The sequence below is a fragment of the Eublepharis macularius genome, chromosome 4, assembly GCF_028583425.1.
Source record: "Eublepharis macularius isolate TG4126 chromosome 4, MPM_Emac_v1.0, whole genome shotgun sequence".
NCBI classification, from domain to species: Eukaryota; Metazoa; Chordata; class Lepidosauria; order Squamata; family Eublepharidae; genus Eublepharis; species Eublepharis macularius.
The window spans coordinates 70,710,045-70,729,000 of record NC_072793.1 but is presented as its reverse complement, the minus strand read 5'-3'; the positions used below and the strand labels follow the sequence as shown (position 1 = coordinate 70,729,000).

At 42.4% G+C, this 18,956-nt stretch overlaps 1 protein-coding gene across 1 annotated transcript in view; it reads right to left on the bottom strand.

Annotated features, from left to right (window-relative positions):
* RAPGEF6 (Rap guanine nucleotide exchange factor 6) overlaps window positions 1-18,956 on the bottom strand; it is a 235,473-nt gene that overhangs the window by 183,894 nt on the left and 32,623 nt on the right. The window contains exons 2-4 of the mRNA XM_054979018.1: window positions 17,422-17,492; window positions 15,333-15,389; window positions 12,215-12,298 (exon numbers count right to left, since the gene is read on the bottom strand). Of these exons, the coding sequence (XP_054834993.1) occupies window positions 12,215-12,298; window positions 15,333-15,389; window positions 17,422-17,492 (212 nt within the window). The remainder of the gene's footprint in view (window positions 1-12,214; window positions 12,299-15,332; window positions 15,390-17,421; window positions 17,493-18,956) is intronic.

Below are 18,956 nucleotides of genomic sequence, written 5' to 3'. Positions count from 1 at the left end.
AGAGAAAATAATTAATTATAAGGACTAAATATAAGGAGCAATTAACTAACAATATTTTCTTTTTTTCTGATAAGTTTTGTACCAAACTGAATGTCTGAAGATATAGATGGGTCAAATTGATTGACTACGTGAGGAGAGATATATAGAACTATTATAAAAAGATAGAATGAGTAATATATATAGAGAATAAGTCAAATTGTTTGATATAAACGAATGTATGATCTATATGGTTTATGATATATAGAAATATCTGAAATTGAAAAATTGGGATAAATTGTTTATCTAAGATGGAAACAAAGACTTACAGTTTGGGCATATAATGTTAAAAATAGTTAAGGATGTACTGCTTAGAATAATGGAGAATATATATTTGTTTTAGATAGAGGAAGCTAATAAAAGTAAGGGAAAGGGGACAAAGGGTTGGAAAGCTGTTGGAAGTCAACAAAAAGGGGGGGGAAAGGGAGAGGGTTAGAGATGAAAAAATTGGGGAAAATTGAATGTAAATGTGGAAATAATGGATTCTAACCCAATAAAAATTTTTCAAAAAAAAAAAAAATACATCTTTCATGACACTTTGTTCAACATTTAATAAATGTGGAACACAGTATTTCACTTGCAAAACCAAGACACAGTATGAGTACATCTGTGTTTTCTGAAATAACAGATTTTATCCCACCCTTTGCTTCATATAATGTATACAGTAGCTTCCTGGTGCCAACTTCTTCGAGCTCAGATCATCTACTTTTACCCAGTGGTCTCTGATGATCTTGAAACAGGCCTCATCAGTTGTTGCATAACATGTTTTCTCTAGACAAGCTGTATAGATATCTTTTTAACTGCTGGGTTTTTTGAGCTGGTGCAGTATTCTTCACCTGCAAGTCAGCACTTGTTCCTCACCTGCATCTTTCAACCCTTTTGATAGAAGTGTCCAGGTATGCATCAAAAATAAAAACAGTGTTGTATTTACATGTAACTGCTGTTCATCAAAGTCTTCTGTGCAGGCACACATGGGACTGCGCGTGCGCAGGCCTGCCGAAATCGGAGATTTTCTAGTTTAAAAACACTAGGGGGCGCCCTCGCCTCCTAGCGCACATGCACAGCCACTTTCTTGCTGAGATTGCATCTAAGGAGGCAGGGTGCCCCCCCGGTTACCCTCAATCCTCTTTCACCGCTGTACTCTCAGGTAGATAAAAGAGCATTAGCAGGGAAGGAGAGAGGATGTGTGTGCCTGCACGGAAGATCTCTATGAATACGATTGTCCTTTTTCTCCACGACAAATAGTTTGGAGTAAAACCCCCACTGTGAGGAATGATCATCAACTTCCTCAATAGCCCCTTTCACTAGGATGGCCTCTAGTTTTGCCTGTACCCCTGAGTGAGACATAGACTCAGTAAAACCAGGGAGTCGTAGATAAGGTAAATCCAAAAATTCAATTTTATATCCATAATGAACTATATCAAGAACCCAACTATCAGAAGTAACCTTATACCATGCAGAAAAGAAAGAACTGAACCTGTCACCAAACTTGGGTTCAGGGCCCTGTAATAGTCAGAACTGCTTCTGGCTATGAGCCTGTTCTTTTGGGTGCTGTTGCTGGGAGCCCTGTTTATTCCTATGATTATGCTTCCTTCTCGAGAAGGAAGGTTGTGGGTGTCAGGTTCTGCCATAGGCACCGCCATGTGAGACACCGACATGCCTGACCTCAGCCTTAAAGGACTTTTAGGGAATATGCGGGATCCCACTGTGTGGAAGGAGGGGGGTATACCTCAACCTCACACCCTCTCAGTCCACCCGCAGGTCCCTTCAAACTGACATAGTCCCAGCTGTCTTCCATGACAGCTGTCTCCACACAGTTGTCAGTCTTACTCCTTCCCTTCCTCTTCATCTTCTTTCGTTCACCTCCTCTCCGCTGCTCTCTCATACACTCTCTCTCCCCTGCTCCACCAGACTCCTACACAACCAACCACGCCTTGTGGGTGGACTTCCCTTATATCCTTTTCCTCATTCCTGGCTCCACCTGCTAGCCATACCCCTTGTTTGCCCTCTAGTCCTGGCGTTGGCTGCCTCAAGCAGCTGCAACTGGAGTAGCAGCTACAACTGTGTTTTCTTGGCTGGCTGCCAAACCTCCTCTACTCTGAGCTTCAGGCTCCTGGGCAGCTACAGCTGGGCTCTCTTGACTGGCTGCCAAGCCTCCTCTGCTCCAAGCTTCAGGCCCCTGGGTAGCTACAACTGTGCTCTCTTGGCTGGCTGCCAAGCCTCCCCTGCTCAGAGCTTCCAGCAGCTTCAGCTGGTCCCTATTATTCCCTTGCTCCCTGTTTTCAGGTTGGAGCATGGCTCTGTTCTGCTTCCTTTCCTCCCCTGCCAGTAAGGTTGCTGTCTGCCTGGCTGATGGCTGGCTGTCCCTATCTCTTGTGCCTTCTCCCTGTGCCCTGGTCCCCTCCTGGCTGTCCTTACTCCCCCTGTTGGGGTTCTTAACCTCCCACTGGAGGGTGGGGCTAGCTAGCTTCCACCTGCCCCACCTGACCCTCTGGGTCTTGGGAGCTGCTCTACCCTCCTGTGGCTGGGGTGCCTCTTTCCCCCCTTCTATTGTTGGTCTGTGCTGGCTCTGGGTGTCTGTTGGGGTGTCTGGGTAGTTGTCCCCCAATTGTCTCCCATCCTCTGTTCCTGGTAAGTCCAGGGGCTGAGCCTCAGACTCCAGACAGGGTGCTCTGATAAGAACGTTGGGACTGATACACGTACTCTGCATAAGGTTGAAAATGCTGAGAGCAACCCCTGGGGAAGAACTTGTATTGGGATCTCCCAGAACTTTGTTGCTGCTGTGGGAACACCCTGTAAGAATGAGCAGTCAGTCTGTTCTTCCTTTTCTGGGACAAATACTTGTCTGTTTTCTCAGAAAAAAGGGGGTTTCCCTCAAAGGGGAGATCCTCCACCCTATTCCTAGTCTCTGTGGGCAAGGCGGTGTGTCGTGAGTCAGCCTCGACCTGCCACTGTACCTCTTGCCCAGAGTCCTCCTCAGAGGATGAGGCCCTGGAAGACCCAGCAGGGTTGACTCTAGAGCCAGCCATGACAGCTGTAACTCCAGAGGAAACCCAGGAGGAGCAGCCAGGAACCTCTGTGGAGGCTGTTGGAGATGAAGACTTTCACAGAGTAAGGGAGAAATCTGAGCGTCCCGGGCCAGCTGAGAAAAGGAAGCAGAAAGCAAAGGCAGCTGTGTGGGAGAGAAGGAGAAGTGTTCATCTGTTAGTACAACACAGGGCAAGGCTCTCAGAGAACGAGGCAAGGCTATCAGAGGGAGAAGCAACACCTGCACCTTGTTAGAGCAGCAATAAAGGCAGAAGCTGAGCAGAGCTCAGCGTGGAAGCAACTTCGCTTACCACACCCTGTGACCTGAGCCTTGTGCCTGGAAGCTTCTGTTACTGCCTTAGTCCTTGCCCTTCCCCTGACCATGCATCTGCTGGCTGTTCTGGATTCTGACCTTGGCTACGTTTCTGGACCTTCTCTTTGACTGCTCCCTTGTGGACTGGACTCCCAGCTGCTGACCTTGGTTTGTCCCCTGACCATGCTCCTGCCTGCCGTGTTCTGGACTGATGAACCTATACCTGACTGTGGACTGCCTGATGCCCAGTAGCCCCAGCACCCGCCTGGCACCTCCGGCCCACCTAGAACTTGAGCGTGACACGGTGACACACAACCACGAATGTCGTCCAAGGACAACAGCCAAAAGCAGTGCCCTGGCCAAAGAATCTGCCACATTGCGGCTAGCATTTATTTGATGGCGAGATAAATGAACTGCCTCTTCCTGGATCACTCTAAAGTAGACCCACTGGTCCTCAGGAACCTTGGGGGTGAAGGTTGCCACCTTATTCCAAAGCAACAATTGATATGCAGCCATCATAGTGGAATAGTTGGCGATCTTGATGTTAAATGCTGCCGAAGTGTACATCTTCCTGCCCATTGCATCTAATTTCTTCCCTTCCTTATCTGAAGGGGTCGAATGTGATCCCTGCCTTGGTTTGGACTGCATCTCCTCGGTGACTAGAGAAGATGGAGGAGGGTATAGAGAGAGGGAGGGACAGAGCTCGTCCCTGATCTTATACAGGAGCTCAATTTTTTTATTTGTGGCTGCAGTAGAAGCCGGTCTCAGGTTCATGTTGTTCATGAGATCAACAAAGCCGATTACGGTGAAGGCAACATTAATAGTAGATCCGGCATAGATGTGTTGTAAAATTTTATCTTTGGATCTAGGTTCAGAAGACGAAATATCAATTTCCAAGGCCTTTGCCATATGCAAAAGCAGTTCCAAGTACACTCGGAAATCATCGGTAGGAGATGGCTCACCCGTGGCCTTTTGTGTTTTGTGGGCCACCAAAGGTGTTCAGCTTCTAGGAGTCTTAGAACCCGACGGGATCAGATCCATAGCTCTGGTCAAAACTAATGGTTCTGAGGTGCTGCGTTCCCAGGTATCCCTCGGTTCTGAAGCCGATGGTTCAGATCGAGGCCGACCCTCTGACATAGATGGAAAAGATCAGCGGGGGGGGGGGGGGTCTTTGATCCACCCATTTTCGGATCTGTGCGGTCAGAGGCACTGGACAAGGCAGGTATTTGTGCCTGTGTTGGGAGGTTTGTGGCCTCCATGGCCTTTTGCCAAAAGAGGCCTGCAATCTGCCAGATCTTTCCACTCTTGCTTTAGGCATGAACATTCAGCAGTGTCTGCACATCTGGGTGTTGTGGGTTTCACCCAGGCAGAAAAGGCAGTTCGAGTGGTCATCAGAGCGAATCATCTTTCTATTGCAGGTGACACGGCGCTTAAATAAGGCCTTATCCGACATTTTAACTGGTAAGAAGAAAAAGTACTTATCCAAGTTGAAGATGAAGACAAGCTAGAACCTCCTGCAATGGCAGCAAAAAAGGAACTGAGGGTAACCAGGGGCGCCCTGCCTCGTTAGATGCCATTTCGGCAGGAAAGCAGCTGTGCATGTGTGCTAGGAGGCAAGGGCGCCCCCTAGTGTTTTTAAACTAGAAAATCTCGTGCGCACACGCAGTCCCATGTGGGACTGCACAGGAAGACCGACAATGAACATCTATGTTTTCACTATGGGTATCTATGTGAAGTATTAACACAGAATATAGATTTTTGCCTGTAATTCAAATGTATTCTCATTGCCCTTCATCTTCTGCACTAAATTCATTTCATTAATGATGCAGGTAGATGGGACTGGTATGTTTTCTGCTGGATATACATTTTCCCCAACACTCTAGCCAGAACAGCCTTGTTAGTCTTCTGTATTGATCCATCTCCATTTCCAAATGGCCAAGAGGATGAACTAACTGTATACTTTGGATAACAAGGACCATATATTGTCGAAGGCTTTCACAGCTGGAGAACGATGGTTGTTGTGGGTTTTCCGGGCTGTATTGCCGTGGTCTTGGCATTGTAGTTCCTGACGTTTCGCCAGCAGCTGTGGCTGGCATCTTCAGAGGTGTAGCACCAAAAGACAGAGATCTGTCTTATGGTGCTACACCTCTGAAGATGCCAGCCACAGCTGCTGGCGAAACGTCAGGAACTACAATGCCAAGACCACGGCAATACAGCCCAGAAAACCCACAACAACCAAGGACCATATACCCAAAAAAGGTTTCAATCAGCCTTGAGTTCAATGTCCTTAGTTTTATTATAACTATATTTTATCTCTTTACTAACACTGGGAAATGTTTATCAGGTTCCACCTGGACTTCTTGTTGTGAAAATTGGTGGTGGTAGAGCTTACTTCTAAGCACATCTTCCGGAATTCCAGAAATGCTGTTTCTCCAATTTCATGACTCCTAGGAACATCAGCAGGGTAGCGGGGGCTACTATACCAGTGGACAAGCTAACCAAACTGCCTGATCATGGCTCATTCAATTCAGCCAATTGTTCATCATCAGGTCAACTAAAGCCTGGACATTTGCCTTATCTTTTTTTTTTATTCTAGTCAGATGGAACCCTCAATGTGTCACCTTACTGCTGCACTGACCAATCATGCCTCTCAGCTTCTTCAGAAACATGCTCCTATATTCTGATGTCAGACAGTATTAACTGACAGCTACGGGACTGAGGCTAAATCCCTTTGTTCCTCTTGGTGCTTGAGTATTTTATTTACACTTTCTTCTATTGTCTGGTCTACAGGAATTTGCTGAAATAGGCTGCCAGATCCTAACAACACTGAAAGCTGACCTTGCATAAAATACTCATGTATTCAATATATTGAATACTCATGTGTTCAAGGGGAAGAGTGGTCATCCAGGCATGATAGGTAGCGGGCATAATTCAGTGTGTCGCAGGCTGATTCTGCACACGCTGGATAATGCACTTCCAATCCTCTTTATAGATCATTTGGAATGGATTTTTTCGTGTGCAGAACAAAAAATCCACCTCAAACGATTGATAAAGTGCACTGAAAGTGCATTATCCAACGTGTGTGGAATCAGCCACAAACAAAGAACAACTGGATCACTGTCCCGATGCGTAGCAAGTGAGGCATCTAGTCACCTTCCTCTGATGCTCTAATTTAGCTCAGAAAAATTTCTACCATGTCCAGATAGGACACCCAGAATGCTGACAGACTTCCATTTTCATATCTAAGGAAATTACGGTAGTCTTCAAAGAGCTCCATAATCCTTAAACATGATAGCAGCTTTGTGTAAAAAAAGTGGTTTACCTGTACAAAAAAATACTAAAAAACATATTGGGACTTGCTTCTAACTAAACATGACTGGAACTTGTGCTGAAATCATCATTATGGAAAGCCTGTGGTATTTAGGAAAGGCCTATAGTTCAGTAGCAAACCACAGACTTGGTGTCCTGTTGAACAGTGCTTCACAAGATGATTGGTTGAAATATTTATTTACTTCATTTGTTGCCTAATTTCTCTCCCTCCCTAGTGGAGGCCTAAAGTGGCTTACAACATTCACCTCTCCTCCATTTTATCCTTACAACAACGCTATGGGGTTAGTATGATACTGACCAAGTGGCAGATTGGGGATTCAAACCTGCATCCTAGTTTGACATTCTAAGCGCTATACCATATTGGCTCTCATGTTGTAGAGCTGCTATGAGAGTTATGTATAACTCTCACTCTGACATTTTGAGGTTATGTCCAACTCCTGTGGCAGTTACTTTGGTGTGGTGTCTATAACCCTTTGTTAAAATTCCAGTACTGTCTGCAGACCCTAAAAGGTTGGGGACCCCTGCCTTAGAGAGTCTTTGTCCTTTTATCTTATTATACAAAAAGGCAATCTGCCACTGAAAATGTTCAGCGGCCACAATTTATAACACTTGGGCCAATACCCTTTATGTCCCAGGATGGTGTTAAAATATGTGTCATGCTCCCTTTGAAGGGGATGGTAAAAGGTTCTTAATCACCTGTTGATTAGCAGCTTAAAGGAAAATTGCAGCAGGGAAGTTCTGCTTCCCACACAGGCTAACATCTTACAGCATTCACATTCTAAAGTGACTGAATTTGAGATGAAGTCTGCAGGTTATCAACAACAGTATTAATGACTACTGGGATGAAGTATACATTTGTTAAAAGATTGTAGCAGGGAACCTGACAGCAGGCAAGTTAATGAAAGTTTGGGTGTTAAGAACTTCTGGCCCTGCAGTGCCCTTTCTGCGTAGAAACGTAAGACGTCCTTTAAAAAGATGGATGTGGAGTTTATCTAAACCCCACCTTTCAGTCCCAATGAAGACTCAAAGTGTCTATAACATTTTATACTTTTCCATTCCAACCACACAACAACACTGCAAAGCAGGCCAGGCTGAGAGAATGACATGGGCCCAAAGCCACAGGCAAACCTCTCAGGCGAATGATATTTGTGCCTGGATTTCCCACATTCTGGCACTATTCCAAGCAGGCTCTTGGCTCACAGAATATTAAGCATTAAGATCTTCTGGAGACCCCACCTTTAGCTGTCAAATATAAAGCCTGCTCCACAGTGGCACTTCAACTGCGGAATTCTTCTCCGTAGTTGTCCACAAGGAACCAAATCATTTCAGCTTTAGAAGGGGAGAGGGCATGAATTTTTTGAACACACGTTACTGCAACACTTGCTTTCTCCAGTTCACCAGGATTGATTAGGGTTTTAAAATACAAATACAAAGTGGCTTGTGCATACCCATTCAGTAACTGTGCATGTTAGCAAAGTATGATTGGGAATACAGCAAATAAATTGTTGCCATACAGAGCTTCTCTATATTAAAAAAACGGAGAGACTTAGCAATCTGTAAACAATATTCAGAATGGCATTACAAAATCATGTTAAAGAGTAAGTACACCACAAAATAGTTTAGCTACCTGGGAGCCATTATCCTAAAAGTGAAGAAACTTGCATGTAGATATATAATTATTCACTAAATGTTTCTGAAAAAGTAACAAGATGGGTAAGTTAAACAACTCCTTTATTCAAAAGTAACTAACGAAGAGAAAGATGTAAGTAGACATCTGAAACATTCTCATACTGATCTGAGAGATTTAAAATGTTACACTAATAAACTGCAACAGCATAATCTCATTTAGTTATTAAATAAATGGGGCTACTCATTTAGAACGACAAACTGAAAAATGTGCTGTTGCACTTACAATGGTTGCCACATCTATATTTATAATGGTATTTAAAGAAAACAAGTTGAGGATCTGCAAGGAATCAAGGAGGAAGAGTGGGGGAGATAGTTTGGAAATTACCTCTGTAGTAGCACAATACTGCACCAGGGTTAAATGGGCAGCATCCTAATCCCCTAGACTAGAATCTCTGTGGCATAGCACTATAGCAAAATTGTCCTAACTGCTCAGGTTCATTAGGATAGATATCTTAATCTCTGCCTCCAGTGCTGCAGTGTGAGGTATAACCTCACAGAATGCAGCCCCCAATCCTAATTTATTCAATTTCAAATACTATAATCTATCAGAAGCCTGGTTAAAAGAGGCCCCATGTTAGGCTAGAGGAACCCAGTTAATTACAGAACACTTTCCTTCTCCCACCAACGCTCTTTTTTCTAAAAGCTTATAGTAGCCAGGGGGGAGGAGTTAGAGACACATCTAGCATTAATGCCCCAAGCCTAATCTCTCCTTTAGAATATTTTAAATGACTACGGGTTGAAGAAAGCTAACTGCCCCTCTTGTAGTTTAGAACATCTCTTAGAACAGATGCTTAACTGCCCTTAATATTTCAAGGCATCTGGAGAACAATATGAATGCTCAGTGCTTGTTGGGCCATTTTGGGAAAAGAGTTCTTAAAAATTACAAATTAATACTTTTCAGCATACCTGAGAACTTCAAGTATGCAGAAATATATATAATGAACATATGAAATTGTATTATACTGAGTCAGACCAACGGTCCATCGCCTGCCCTGACTAGCATCGGCTATGCAGGCAACGTTAGCTAAAATACTTTAACTGAAGATGGCAGGTATTGAATTTAGGAACTTCTGCATGTTTGCTATTCTGAGGGGCATGGGACTATCACATTGGTATTAGAAGGAGTGATGCTATTTCCTATCTCACTATAATCAAGCTTTACATTATGCAAGTACATACATCGATCATTTTAAAGTGAGATATATAAACAGAAGACAATAGTAAAACAGATCCAGGGTAATAACAGCTCTAAGAATAAATTAAAAGTCTATTCATTTATTAGGGTATTCTGCCTTACACGAGAGAAAAAAGTAATACAAACCCATTTTTTAAAAACCCAGAACTCTCAAAAACAACAGTATATGGAATAAAAACTGTCACTGGCTAAAAAAAAAAACCTGTTCAAATTCCTTCTTGATTCACTGCGGAAAGCCAGGAAAGATATATACATACACGTGTACAATGCTATACTATTTAAAAGAACAGAACACATCTGCCTTTGTATCTATTTACAACAATGACAATGTTGCAACATTTGATTTAAGAACTACCACCACCACCCCAAATCAAATATACCATTTCCCCTTTACCTACTATTCTAAGAACCATCTCTTAAAGTGTTTCTTTGGTTTCTTCAAACAGTTACTTATCAGTAATAAGGTTATAGAGTACTCAGCATATGATGTTATTCAGCAACAGCTAGAGATGGCAGCAGGATGAAGCCATGGCTGCAACAGGCACTGGGCCTGACCTCATGTTACAATGGGAATTCTTACAAGAGGCCAGAAGCCCTGAGAAAGCACATGAAACTTGCTACCCAATCTGATGAGGAAAGTTCCAACTACCTCCCACAGGTAATGCAGAATGGGAGAGGGCAAAAGGAGAAGGACCTATACGGTAGTTAAGCCCCATCATTTTTTAAAGTGAGGACCAGGAGAAACATACACTAGAGGACCAAGGCAAGAGGAAGGAATGTGCCCCCTCCCCCCACATGAGACAAAGCTTTATGCAAACTCAGCTATCTGATTTGTACCATATGGACCTAAACTATTATAAATGAAGGCATTAATTTTCATGCTTGATTCATGTTTTTAAAGGCAACTGGCTGCCTGCCTTTTTTTAAGATGATGGAAACCACTGAGTACTGGTTTGCTGATTGAAGAAAGTTATGATGCATGAACTGAACAGAAATCTAAAGACAGCTGCTTGAAACAATATTGTACAGGGTTAAATACAGCTTAGATGTTACAGCACCCTACAAACTCTAACCTAAATCAACAAATATGACAAGAGGGTCATATATGAGATGCTGGCAAAACTGATCCATGCTCTTCAGACTATAACTAACAGAGCTTTCCTAGGAATAACAATCAAATCCACTCTTTCTTTGGCCAGTTATCTCCTGCAATGATCGCAGTTAATCAAGAAAACCTAAATCAATTATTTGGAAAAAGTATATTCATCTACTTGTAAGCATGCAGGGAGCAAAAGGCAAGCATTTAATTAGCCACTCACCTGGAGCAAGTGGCAAACTATACATTTCCCAAGAGAGTGAGCTCTTACAGAACTATTACCATATAAGACAAAAGACATTATTTGTTGCTTGTCTTTAAGGTAAGAGAGCCAGGCGCACAGCTTTCCAGAATCCAATCTCCGTTCCCTTTCTACTTTACCCTATATCTAGCTTTAAAGTCAGAAAGGGAATATGCAGTAAGACTCTTTTCTATTCATGGTATCTTTTCTATTCATGGTAGAGAGAACATTTAAAGATTTGATTTCAATGGGCTTAGACTGAAGTAATTCTGTTTAGGATTGCACCGAAAAGGGAGTTAAGTGTAAAATAGGGTTGTATATACCTGTAACTAGTGTTCATCGGGTTCTTCTGTGCAGGCATACACTGTGTAGGTCTACACTTTAGGTAGGTCACCATTTTCCCACCTAAACAGGCATGTGACCACCGGAGTAGAGTTCCCCCTCTCAGTTCTCCTAAGTTGCCGCGATCTACAACTAGCTACCACCAGAGAGATCACAGCAGGGCAGGAAAAAGGGATGTGTCCTAACACCACCTTGTCTTGCGGTTGGTCCCATTTGGCTTGGTTCCAATTGATCTTGGATCCGGCTTAGTTCCAATCGACCTTTGATCCGGAACAGGAGTGCTTAATTTTCTTAGACCTCTTTGCCGGAGGCTCGGAGGACAATCTCAGATTCAATGAAGTGTGTGAAGTATGGGTCTTGGTCCCACATTGGAAACATTTTTTAAAGAAAACCTTCTGAGACATATTCAAGACCACTCACAAATGGGCGCTCTTGACTGGAACAGCTCAAGTAGGAAGGCCAAAATCACCAAGTTCAAATCAATAAGCAGTTGTATGTTGTCAAAGAACAGTCTGATGTCAAATCCAGAAGAAAGTCAACCAGAAGTAGTCAAAAAGTATAGAATAACGAATGAGCTCAGAAGCACAGTTCCTCTCTTCACAATGGCTCAAAGAGAACTGACGGAAGAGGTGGTCGCTCCTATGGTGGTCACATACCCGTTTTGGCGGGAAAATGGGTCTCTACGTGATCTAGGCGAAGCAGCCCCTAACAGAGCTCTAAAGAAGCTAAACAAAGTTTCTCTGTCGGCAGCTCTACGTATGCACTGTCCCAATGTGGGACTGCACAAAAAATGAAGATGAATCAATATTATAAAGTTGAGGCTTTGCATCAGAAGGCTGCACCTAAATTCTATCCTTCCAGTGTAATATATATTTTACATGAATTTTCATCTCTCCCCCTCCCCTTTACATAATTGGTCACTATACTAAAAGGACACTGACTTACCTGCAGGGTGGCAAAAACATAGAGTCCTTCATGAGCACAGATCCAGAAAGAAGAATATACCAGCATCTTGCAATAGTGTCTGAACTAAAGAAAAGGGACAAAGATGAAAACATCAACGAGAAATGTTACACATCAAAGACCCCTAAACCAACATTTTGAAAGCATAAGCTTCTCTACCTGTTGCCTTATTGAGGCAATTTTATGCATGTAGCAGAGATGTTCTGTGACATCTAGCAAACAACAAACCCTCTTGAAACGTATTTTTCCCCAAGGTCCCAAACTTTAGGTGCAAATCACAAGGAAGAATAACAAGATAGTAGAATCTTTTGATTTCCTCATTTAGAACCACATTCAGAGTACAAAGATCAGGGGGAGGGGGGAAGGATTCTGCTCATGTCAGCCAAAATAATGTTCACCTGTAATTGGACAAGAAGCTTTAATCCACAAAATGCAATGGATCAATAAAGCATAGGATATATTGGCCATGAAAAAGTGTATTGCTAATTAAGAGTCAGCTGTAATCAAGCCAGATTATGTAACAAATTGGTCACCTTTTAAGGTACACAGAATCACCTAATAGGCTTCATCCCATCCTGCAAAAGCATTAATTTATCTAGACTAACTATGTAAGCTATAATACAAAAGCAAATGTACAGTATGATAGATAGCTATTGGAAGAAGAACTGGGATTAGAATACAACTTTCACTCTCCTTTTTTAGTCTTTTCTCCTGTCTTAAAAACTAGACATGCCCATACTATATAAAAGGCATATTCTAGATGACTCACATCCTACCCTGATGCGCCACCAGGGGGCGCCGCTGTGGAGGAAAGCCCAAGCAAGGCAGCCTGACCCTCTACAAAGTGCTGAGGCAAGAAGCCCAGGCCATAATCAGGAGGGAAGCAAGTTGCAATGCCTGTCCCCCGCCTTCACCCAGCTGGGATCAGAGCACAGCAGGCAACAATGTCCACCCCCCTTTCACTCCGCCAGAATCAGGCTTGCCCCCCTTTTCAACCTGCCAGAATCAGACACAGAGCAGGTGGCAAAGCCGCACCAGCTGGGATCAGGTGCGGAGCAGGCAGCAATGCCCGTCACCCCTTCACGTGGTTGGGATCAGGTGTGGAGCAGGTGGCAATGCCCACCCCTGCCTTCACCCGGCCGGGATCAGGAGCAGAGCAGGTGGTAATGCTGATTCCCTGCCTTCACCCAGATGGGATCAGGCATGGAGAAAGTGGCAATGCCCGCCACCTGCTTTCACCCACCTGGGATCAGGAGCGGAGCAAGAGGCAATGCCCACCTCCCTTCACCTAGCCAGGATGAGGAGCGGAGCAGGTGGCAATGGCCACCCCCCACCTTCACCCTGCCAGGATCAGACGCAAAGGAGGAGGCAATACCCGCTCACCCGCCCGCCCTCCTCTTTCTAGAGCCTGTTGTATTTTTTCCCACAACGGCCTTTGTTGCTAGTATCTCATAAACTCTTTACATATTTATAATTAGCTATGTGATTGCCAAATATAATATACAATTCAGTCTACTGAAGTGCAGCATCTATATATAGAAGATATCTTCAGGCTTGATTCCATTCCATTCCATTCCTCCCCCCCACACACACACACACGTGCAAATGCACACAACCCTGCCTTATATCAAGTCAAACTAGTGTTCCATCTAGCTGCTCTGATTGGTAGCAGCTCTCCAGGATCTCAGAAATAGGAAGGTTTTTCTCAATACTTATCTGGAGCTGCTTCATTCTCCTTCCCCCAGGTATACATGCATTCTAACAGGCCATTATGGAGGAATAAGAAAATCATTGCATGCATACTCCCATTCAGCCTTCTTCCTTTACTCAGGTTAAGTCACTCAAAAAATTGCAGTGCGCAGCAAAAGAATGCTGGTGGTAGGTACAGGATGTAGTCACAGAATTCCCATTACCCATAAGAGCCTATTTTATGTATTCAGAGGATGTATATGACTCTCATTCTATTAAAAAAATATATCTGAAGTAACTTCCTACAGTAGGAGGTGTAACAAAGCTTTATTAAGTTTGGGAGGGGTTCTCCATGTTCAAATTCTGCCATGATACTGTTTTGAAACATGTGCTGCGTAATTTATTTATTTAATGAACATTTTCTGACCTGTTACTTATTCTGAGAGTGTGTGATTGGCCCAAGGTCACCCAACAAGCTTTATGATAGAGTGGGGATTCAAACCTGGTTCTCCCAGATCCTAGTTCGACACTCCAGCTATTATGCCACACTGGGTCTCATATTACTACTGGTGACAGCAGTTACTACTTTGACAGAAGTTTGATAACCCCCAGGAGTAAGGGGAAGAGTTTCCTTGGCAGGCAGAGACCCAGGATGGCAGCATATTACATGGATTATGGTTTGGGTATGGATTTTGATTTTGGACAAAATGTGACTCATTTTTTGAGGCAGAAGAATTAAAAATTTAAAAACACAAGAGCTCTGCTTGTTAATTACATTTCAGATGTCTTATATATCTGCCTTTGTAGCTAAGCAACACACTTCTCATCCTGAAATAGCAAACAAGGCTCTATTCTGAACATGTACTTATACGCTACTAGGTCTGACTGTATAAAATCAGTAGTCTTGTACGCAAAAAATAGAGCTGTACTATCATAGTAAGTTTTAGAATAAAGGGAGAAATGTTACTTAGATTAACACTAGCTGTCAGGAATGATGATACATCTAGTAAATGCACAGGAAAAAATGGAGTATGGTAGGCAAAAAAGGCAAAAAAAACCCCTACTTGTTTCTCCATCCTCTATCTAATCCCTCCTCTTCTTTAATCAGTTCTGTTCAAAACACTAAATAAAATTATACATCCCTACATGCATTTATTTAACACTCTGATGAGACAAAAAACAACATTTGCTTATTACAAATCCCAATAATATTGTGACATTTTAGTAATGTATTAGTGCATGTCCAAAATAAGATGGTAAGAGCAACCATTTATTGTCCTCTGAACTACAGCAGCAGCCAGATTGCTTTCCAGAATAATGGGATTTTGGATCCCTGGATAACAACCCTAGTTTGTCCTTAGAACTCTATGTTTTACATTTTTGACTCATGTAACAGTTTATGTGAACTTACCAAAACAGAACTTGATTTCCTTCGTACCTTTTGTAACGTGCACTAGAAGTCATTATTCTGTGAAGAAAAGTTCCATAACATTATGTCTGCTCCACAGTTGTTGATGGGACACAATTAGACATGGGCACGAACCACAAAAAAACCCCGAACCATGCGGTTTGTGGTTTGTGGGTTTCCACGAACCAGAAACCACGAACTCCCATGAACTGGGGCAAGTTCCCGAACCAGTTCATGGTTCGTGGGGTTTAAATGCCCCTTTCTGGCTGCTTAGCAGCTTCAAAAGGGACATTTAATCGTTTAAAGGAATCCCCCCCTCTGCCTGCCAGCTGATAGTTTAAAGGGACCTGCCGCTTGCAAGTGACAGGGCCCTTTAAACAGCACAAACCCCACAAACCCCAAGCTTCCACGAACCACGAACTGGGCTTGTTCGTGCAGTTTTTTTGTTCCTATTCAAGTTCGTGCCCATCTCTAGACACAATTAATTAATTATAATTAATATAACTATAATTCAATTAATAAAATATAATTATAATTCATCACTGCAATGATCAGGAAGGTCACCTTGCAATATTCTTATTTTATAGATTAAAACCAATCTTAAATTTTATGGTTAACGTACTGGCCAAGTGCTGTAATAATAATAATAAATATAGATTAAAACCAAGATTGAAAATATTTAGAGATTTGAACCAAGATTAAATCTGGTATCTTTAACATATGGATAACTTCGAACTATCACTTTAGCAGGTAAAGGTAGTCCTCTGTGCAAGCACCAAGTCATTACTGACCAATGAGCGGACATCACATCACAACATCTTCTTGGCAGACTTTGTTATGGGGTAGTTTGCCATTGCCTTCCTCAGTTATCTATACTTTACCCCCAGGAAACTGGGTACTCATTTTATAATAATAATAATTCAATTTATATACCGCCCTTCAGGATGACTTAACACCCACTCAGAGCAGTTTACAAAATATGTCATTATTATCTCTACAACAAAACATCCTGTGAGGTGGATGGTGTTGAGAGAGCTAGAAGCTGTGACTGACCCAACGTCACCCAGCTGGCTACAAGTGGAGGAGTGGGGAATCAAACCCGGAATCAAACCCAGATTAGAGTCCCACGCTCTTAACCACTACACCAAACTGGCTTTTACCGACCTTGGAAAGATGGAAGGCTGAGTCAACCTTGCGCCAGCTACTTGAACCTGGCTTCCGCCAGGATCAAACTCAGATCGTGAGCAGAGTTTGGGCTGCAGCTTACCACTCTGCGCAACGGGGCTCTTATATCACTTTCATATAGCACTATCATCTCTCAGATCACCCATAAGATACACCCTATAGGTGATCCAAAAGATGCACTTAAGAAAGTGTTTTTTAAAAAAACATTTAAATTATTCACAGTGGCATTTGCCACTAAGCATACAGCACAAAATCAAGGCTTCTGATATCTCACTGATTTTGGTGTAATTGAAGCATATTTACTGCTTTGTGTATTGTGTCCCATATTTTAATGCACCGTTGCACTGTACAAAGTTACAGAAAATGTAACATTAACTATGCATAATCTATACATACTCTGGATTTTATGCTTCTAGGTCTTAGTGGCCGGCTTTAGGAGTGTTGATTTTAATAACATTATGTTTTATGATTTAATCTTTGTTGCCTCAAGGGAATCTCTGAAGAGGCAGCATATAAGCATTTTAAATAAACCAGATTCATAAACAAATGTTGTTCATGTTCCCTCTATCCAGTGAGCATTTAAAAGGCAAAGCAGGCCACAAAGGCACATCTTATACCTCAACCTCTCAAGCTTTCAGCCTGCCACATTTGCATGAGATCAGATGGTGATGAGAGAAAGTATCATCAAGTCACAACTGACATATGGCGACCCATGCTGGAGTTTTCAAAGCAAAGTGACTAACAGAGATGTTTCGCCATTGCCAGCCTCTGCACAGCAGCTCTGATCTTCCTTGGTGGTCTCCCATCCAATTATTAACCAAGGTCAACCCTGCTTAGCTTCTGAAATCTGACGAGATCAGGCTTACCAGGGCTATCCAAGTCAGGGCATAAGATCAGATACTCTTACCTTAATTGATGTTCCCTGAGATTCGACAATATGTCCATTCCATGAAGAAAGTAATATATGGTATTTAATTCCTGAAAATAGAAACAAAATACTATTTTAAGTAGCAGACAGAGCATGAAGGCTGTGACAGAGAAAATTCAGTTCAAATCTTCAATCAAACCATGAATTTTAATAGGTGACCTTGAACTAATGTCTCTCAGAAGGTTGCAGCAGAGATTTGAAAAAGCATGGAGAAACCATCAATCCCAAGAACCCCTTAGAGAGTAATGCACATTTTGTAGTTATCTGATTTTTTTTTTAAAAAACTCCTCCAGACAACAGCAGGCCAGAAGAACCAGAATACAAGTATGCTTTATAACCATTCATCTTGCTACTATAGGACATGATCTTACTACAGGGCCCTGGAGATGGGGTCATCAAGAGTGCCTTTTGAATCCCACTCTGCTCTCTGTAAACAGCACAAAAGGGGAGGTCAACATGAAGTGGGGGAGGACGTAGAAAAGCTGTCTACACTACCACGGTGCAGAGCAGCATGTCATGGATATGGCTAGAACTATAAAGGAACAGCTGCTGGATATAACCAAGAAAGTTATTCAAGACACCAATGCACAGAGAAAGAGTTAGCCCAGCCTCCTAACTAGGTAGTCCACAAAAGGAATCTAGAGGCCTAGAATAAAACAACCTTGGAGAGGGGCATTAATCAATAGATTTACATGGTTGTATTGCAATATGCAGCTAAGAAGAGCCATGTAACTCATATCAATATATATAGTGTACCAAGGTCCAGGTGCAGAGAATATCTGAGAATGGCAGAAACGTCTAACTTCACAGAAGCTGGTAAATTATAGATGTACTAGTCAGGGGGGACGGGGGAGAGATTCAGATGTACAAGAAACCTGTAATCACTAATTCTGTGCACAGCCTTTATTTAAAAAATAGCAAGAATGAACTATTGTTGTATGTTTCACGAAGATGCTTCAAATATGGATACTCTTGTTTGATATATGAAGTCATAAAATAATAAGTTAGCTGAGAATTTGAGTCTTTGACACAGCTATCGTTAAGAGAAACCCTATAAATATGACAAGGTAAACTGATAGGGTGCTTCTTAGAAAGGGTTCCTTGCCTGTGACCTTATCTTTGGATAGGATACTTTTTGAACTCATGTAATTGCTCTCATTAATGGTTTCTGTAGTTGTTATAACGGATGATATGATTTTTGTTAACTGAGTTGTTCTTAAGAACACTAAATGAGTGTGTTGTAATAATAAAGGCTTAGAAGGGAAGCGAGTCTCCATCACTGTATTACTGAGCACAGTAATAAACCTAAGAAGTTATCTGTGGTGTACCTCATGCCAGGAGTTAAATGATTTGATAGAGGAAAGCTAACTAGAAGCTTAGAGCTTCTTAAGTTCACGTTTATATCAGTGTCAGGCCTAACCAAAGTCATCCAGAAGAAGCATAAAATCAAGCTGTTTGTCAAACAAGCTTAGGACAAACCTAGGGACTATTTTGAAATTACACCATTCTTTTAA